The 6,217-nt window shown below is 55.0% G+C and overlaps 1 protein-coding gene across 1 annotated transcript; it reads right to left on the bottom strand.

Moving 5' to 3' along the window:
• Window positions 1-1,352: 1,352 nt before the first annotated feature.
• TREM2 (triggering receptor expressed on myeloid cells 2) lies at window positions 1,353-5,735 on the bottom strand (the record flags this gene model as incomplete). Its single annotated transcript, XM_084256680.1, has 5 exons — window positions 1,353-1,440; window positions 1,526-1,716; window positions 2,469-2,550; window positions 3,800-4,150; window positions 5,696-5,735. 5 exons carry the CDS (start codon window positions 5,733-5,735, stop codon window positions 1,424-1,426), a joined length of 681 nt encoding a protein of 226 aa, XP_084112806.1. The 3' UTR covers window positions 1,353-1,423.
• Window positions 5,736-6,217: the final 482 nt, after the last annotated feature.

The following is a 6,217-nucleotide window of genomic DNA, read 5'->3' as shown; positions in this document are numbered from 1 at the left end:
CTCTGGTTCATAGTTTTTTTTGTTGATTTTGATTTTCACTTTCTTATATTCATTTTCCTGGTCCCTTATTTAAGTTTTCTGGATTCCTGCTATGAGTGAGGCCATCCGGTATTTTTCTTTTTCTTTTTGGCTTAACTAAATAAATCTTTTTTAAAAAAAGGACAAAGAAGAAAATATCTGTTGAAAAATAAGTGGATAAATGGGTTCAAGATAAGGTGCGTTTAACACCAAGAGGAATTTGATACCCAGGCTCTCCTGGGAACGTCAGGTAAAGCCTTTCCCTCTTGAGCCTCAGTTTCTCTTTCAGGAGGAGCTAGAAGCGGTAACTCCCAGCTCTGGTGTGCCACCTTCCCTAGCACAAACCCTCGCTATTGGGGTGGGGGGAGCGTAATATGATGAAAGCAAAACTCTAGGAGACTAATGGGTGAGTCAGCTGGGAAGCGGGGGTGTGGAAGAGGCAGGGCTTGGGAGGTATCAGTCATCCTAGGAAGTGATAGACAGGAGGTGAGAGATGCTTGAGAATTCCAGGGCAGGAGGGGGACTTGGTCATTAGACCCAGAGAAGGCAGAGAAGAATAAAAGATTGGCAGGTTTGGATCTTGTGAAAATGGGGGATGTGGTAGCCTGAGCCCCAGACCTGGAGGAGCCAGACTTTTGATGGTTTCTGCATCTAAATTCATTCTCTGAGTGCTGTAGTGAAAGCCCTTCACGATGCCTCAAGCTGCTAGGAGCTAGGGCCAGGGGAGTGGTGCCTAAGACAACCAACATATCCAGGGCTCCAGGAAACACTTGCTGGGGCCAGTAGAGTCCAGGGAGGCCAAAGAGTGCCTAGAAGAGGGAAGGCAGACACCCCCAAGCAGCCAGGGCTGACAAAGCAGCACCTGTGGGCACTTGCCTGGTAGAGGAAGGAACACAACTCCCCGCTCCCGATGGGCGGATGAACCCCATCCCAGAATGGGAGGCAGTGAGCACTCCACACCCCACAGAAGCCAAACATTTCTCACCACTCAGCACGGTTGTGCTCCTGTGGACACTGCTGGCTCGACCCTCCCAAGCGTACTATTGCTAAATAGACTTTGCTTTGCCTGGGTGCAGCTTTGAATCATTTCCAGGCCATAGTCAAGAAACGAGGACCCCTCTCAACCTGGAAACAACACATCCAGTGAAGCATGAAGTCTTGGATTTACTTGTGAGCGTTTTAATATCTAATGTATAGAAGTTGATAGAGGTGCTGCCCATGTCCCAGGTGTGCCCCCCCTCCCCACCCCTAGCTCCTAATTTCAGGGCCTGGGGAGGCAGGTTACAGGCAAAGGACTGTGCCAAAGCAGACCCAGGAGTCCTTGTGGTCGAGGGGCAAGTGTGCAGGCAGGGGAGGTCCCCCCAGTCCTCTCTTGGGTTTTTCCTTCCGTGGAGATCCTCTTCTCTCACCTGTGTCTCTGCCCTGCAACAGACAGAGTACTCACACGACTGCACCTCGCCACTCCTGCTCACAGCACCCCCAGCCACGCTGTGCTCTCCAAGCTCACCTGTCAGGGTTTGGAGCTGGTAACCCGGCTCGTGGCCACAGTCCAGCTCCCTGGCCTGTGCTGTCCCCCTTTTCTTCCCGTGCCAGGCTGCAGCCCAGAGTGCGCCGGCGGCTAGAAGCTTGCTGAGAAAGATGCAGGCCAGGAGGATGACGGACGTGGGAGGGAAAGAGATCACCTCCTCTGAGAGGCTCCTTGGGGAAATAAGAAAAGGATGCGAGAGGGCTTAAGGTGGCCCAGAGACTGGAATCTCCTCTTAGAGGAGAAATAGGGAGAACCAGGAGCTTCTGGGGAGCTCAATATCTCCACACCCAGCACCATCCCTGGGATGGGGCTTTGTGAAGTGTGGGGGAGCCTGCAGTCAGGAGACCCACATTCTAGGCTTGGGTGCATTTGAGCACATCACCTTCCCTCAGCGAGCAGCTTTCTGAGCAGGCGATGCCATCGTGTGTGTGACGTGGGTGCATGCACACGTGAGCTCTGTCTTATAGTAACCATGTTTACACACCAGCACGCAGGCATGAACCAACCAGATTGGATTCTGGTCCTACCAAATGACTAGGGATCTGGGGGTCCCCGTTCTGTTCTTCTGCGCTAAGACTCTCATTGCTGCTGAATCTTGGGGATGTCTGAGGGTTGCTGGGGGAGGCAGAAGGGAGGCAGGGGAGGGAGACCCAGCATTTGACAGCCTTGAAGCAGCTGCTAGTTACAAACTGTTATGAAAGAATTTTAACATTTTAACAACTGGCGTGTCTGTCTGGCCTACAAACATGGCTGGTGTGTGTGTGGGGTTGTGGGGGCGGGGTTGGTATTTAGACAAGGGCACAGCCAGGCCCTTTCATGATCTCAGAGACTGGAAATCTGTACTTCTGCCTCCCCTCACCCACCTCCCCCCATGTCCAAGCTCTGCAGGGTGGGTCCGCCCAGGAGAGCCCTGTCACCGCACCTGGAGACGCTGTGCTCCACTTGAGGCTCCTCGAAGCTCTCGGACTCCTCGGGATTCCAGAGGTCCTGGTCATCAAGGGGGTCTATTGGGAGACAGAGCCTGTGAGCTTCTAGTTTCCTCCTCCTCATGGCAGTCTTCCTGGGGAGGCACCCCCCTCTGGGCTCTGGTTCAGTGTGGGCCGGTACTTAGCCCCTCTGAGCCCCAACTTCCCCACCTACCAAGTGGGAGGGTGAGGAAGAAGCATGTCCTGCATGCTGTGCGCACGGTTCCTCCAGAGCCATGCCTGGCACCTCCCGGGAGCTCAGAGATGCCAGCTCGTACCCTCTGGGCACGCAGTGTTCTGGGAAGACCAGTGGGGGTATTTGCAAGTCCTGTGTGCTGTCCCGTGGCCTACACAGCTGTGGGCCATTATTATGATTTTATTACCTGCCGCCCTCTTGGGAGTCGGCTGAGCTAGAGCCCAAATAGTACTGAAAATTCCCATCTCAGCCCCTCCTCTGCCTTCCCGCTAAGAAGATGGTCAAAGCCAGAGGGCCTAGGGCAGGGTGTCTCCCCTCCCCCTTACCTTAGACAAATACAACTCTGAACCCCCATTTCCATGATGAGGGGCCACATAGTGGGGAGATCATCTCCTTGGAGACTTAGATGCGTTTTGAAAACACAAGCAGAAGCCTCAGGCTGACTCACCCTGACAGCCTGGAATGAGGACCCCATGTCAGCTCGAGTTCCAGGAGGCTGAGACTCGGGCTGTCACTTACCCCGAAGCATTTTTAGCTCTCTCCTCTGTGCCTCCACGGAACCCTGCAGGGTCAGCGGAATAGACACCTCCCGGTTAAAGATGAGGAAGGGAGGTCCAAAGAGGTCAGGCCTTTTGCCCAGGTGACAGCAATGTTCCTTCCTAGCCTTGTTTTTCTGCATAGCTTGGTGCTTAATTTATCTTGGTAGACCCATTGGGTGGCTGAGTGAGGAATGAGTGACTCTCTTCCTACTCTTTGAGGACCATCTACCGTGTCCATGGGGTAACCCCCTAGCCAATGTAGAAAGCTGCATGGGGCAGCAGGACCACAGCTGGCCTGCTCATGGCTTGTGCAAATTAGAGAAAAGACCCTTCCTGCACCAAGGGAAACAGCCTGGAGATGGGGGGACTGTGGCCCCTCATGCAGTGAGCAGCCTGAATAACCATTCATGGCGACCCTGAGTGGAAGGACGAGATTCACATTGTGGGTTTTCTTAGGGTCCGGGAAAGCCCAGAAGGTGGATCTGTGTACAGACACGAAAGATGGAGCCCCAGCCCAGGGTGCAGGCCAGAGGCATAGCAGCGGCCCACTCACCAGCCAGCACCTCCACCAGGACCTTCCCGAGGGTGTCAGCCTTGCCACCTTGCAGGCTCTGGCACTGGTAGAGGCCAGCATCATGGGCTTGAAGATTCCGCAACGTAATGGTGAGTGTGCCCCCCAGGGCATCATCCATGATGGCAGTGCTTCCATTCCGCCTCTTGAGGAAGGATAGCAGCCACGAGCGGTGGGTGCTGACCACCCGCTGGCACAGGCCCTCCTCACCCAGCTGGCGGCACCAGGCCTTGCGTCGCCCCCAGTGCTTGAAAGAGTCGTAGGGGCAGGAGACCTGCAGGGACTGGCCGGCCGTGCCCTGGAACACTGTGGTGTTGTGGGCCTGGGACAGCTCTGCAGAGAAGATACTCATTTACTCCTTCGTTCACTTACCAAATACTTAGTGAATGCCTACTACGTGCAATGAGCCAGAGAGTCAGAAATCCCACCCCTTAGGAGCTCAGATTCTGATGTTAGTTGGCAGAAGGTAGCACAGCCCAGGCAGCTGTTTACAGAAAATTGGAAACCAGGAAGCCAGGCCCCAGGTCTGCCTTTATCACTGTTAGCCTGGCTGGACATCTTTGGAAAAGTAACTAAGCTTCTCTGGGCTTATCTCCAGAGACACTTGGTCTTGATGTTCCCTCCAGTCCTGTTGTGCACACCTCACCCCGTCACATGGGGCCAAGACCCACCCCCCTCCCCTCTCAATCTCAGGGGAGAGGGCCAGTGTCCCTCTCAACTCTGGGCTCAATTGTGCAGGGGCCTGGACTGGGCCCCCCCGCTGCCCGGCCATGGTTGCTTACTCTGCAGCTGCCCACGCTGGACCAACTCTGCATTCTTCTGTCTGACCTTTAGCTTCCAGCTTCCCTATTTCTGTGGTTTTGTTTCCCTATGAGGAGGAATTTGTCTCAGAGCTATTTTGGAGGAGACATGAGGCTGCTATTTGGGGGACCCCCTCAGGGTAGTAGAGATGGGGTTATAGCATCAGGTTCTTGCCAGGGTACAAGCTACAGGGGAATGACCCAGGACTCTGCCTCAACTCCCCCTCTCTTGGTGTCCTCTTCACCCATATTTAACCATATGGTGACAGGAAGTTAAAAGATTCATCTGGAGCTGGTGGCCTGCCTTTTGGAGACCTGATGAGCAGTGTCTGCTTCACACATCACCCCGTGGACCCCTCTGCCTGTAGCAAGCCCAGCGCACCCCACCTTGTCTACGTCAGCTCCCAAGGAGCTGTGGGAGCAAGGCTCCTTTGAAACAGCCCCTCCTCTCACCCAGGTTTGTTGTTCTGAGGAAACAAGGGATACTCTCCCCTCCCCCATGGGGAAAAGCAGCTCTATGGAAGAATCTGGGGTGTCAATTCCTCCAACTCGATGACAGAAATCTTTAGCTTCCTCCCCTCCCATTCAGGAATGAGGACAAGGGGCTCTTCAGAGAATGAGGGGGCACCCCAAAGATGCACTTTTTCAGCCCTGGGTTCTTTCTCCTTCCTTTCCTGCCCCCACCCTACCACTCCTGCAGGGCTAGTCTTACGCTTAAGTAGTTCATCACTTTAGGGGCTCTTATCAGTGTCCCCCAAACTTTCTCCAACTGCTAACTAATGCCTGTGATGCTAACATCAGACTCTTTCTCTCTGCACGTGGACACCGGAATCCACCATCCTTTATGCCTCCGTGTGCGTGAAGAGCCTAACAGCAGTTCTGCTAATGGGGAGGGAGGGAGGGAGGCAGGGAGAGAAGGAGGAGGCCAAGCATGAATATGGGGCTGGTGGGAAAGAGAACATCAGCACCTGCAGAATTTCAACCACCTCGCAATTCAACTTAGCACTCCCACAGCCGCCCACCACACACTGAAGGAAGAAGGAAAGACGGCGTGGGCGGCACAGGGAGGAGGTCCTACCTGCGAGAGAGAGCAGGATGAGCAGCCAGAGACGCTCCATGTCGCCCTTCCCTGCGAAGGGCAGGCGCAGGCTGCCTGGAGCCACAGGAGGAGAGGGCCAGGCACATCAGGCTCTGCCCTGCCACAGGAACTGGCTCCTGAGGATTGTGCAACAGTCAGCACTGGGGTCTGATTCAGAGAGGGGCTGTGGCGTGGGAGGAGGGGAGAGGAGGAGCCAGACACTGCAGCCTGGCTGCGGGAGGCTGAGGATCCAGACCTCTGAGGGGCCACCCGTCCTGCTACAGGGAGACCCCAAAAGCTGGGGCCAGTCGGGGCCCAAGGCCGCCCAGACATCACTGTCCTCACGGTGTCCCAGGGCTCCAGCAGCAGTACCCACCATCCTAATTGCAGCCCTGCAAGGAAGGGAGAAGAGCCTGGAGGCCAGGCCCCTCTAACCCCTCCAACCCCTCCAACCTCCCCCAGGTCTTCCCCTCCAGCCACCATCACTATAGTTAAGAAATTGGTTCTGGAGCCAGACTTCAT

This window comes from Talpa europaea (genome assembly GCF_964194135.1).
Source record: "Talpa europaea genome assembly, chromosome: 2".
Lineage (NCBI taxonomy): Eukaryota > Metazoa > Chordata > Mammalia > Eulipotyphla > Talpidae > Talpa > Talpa europaea.
This window is presented reverse-complemented; position numbering and strand designations above follow the sequence as displayed.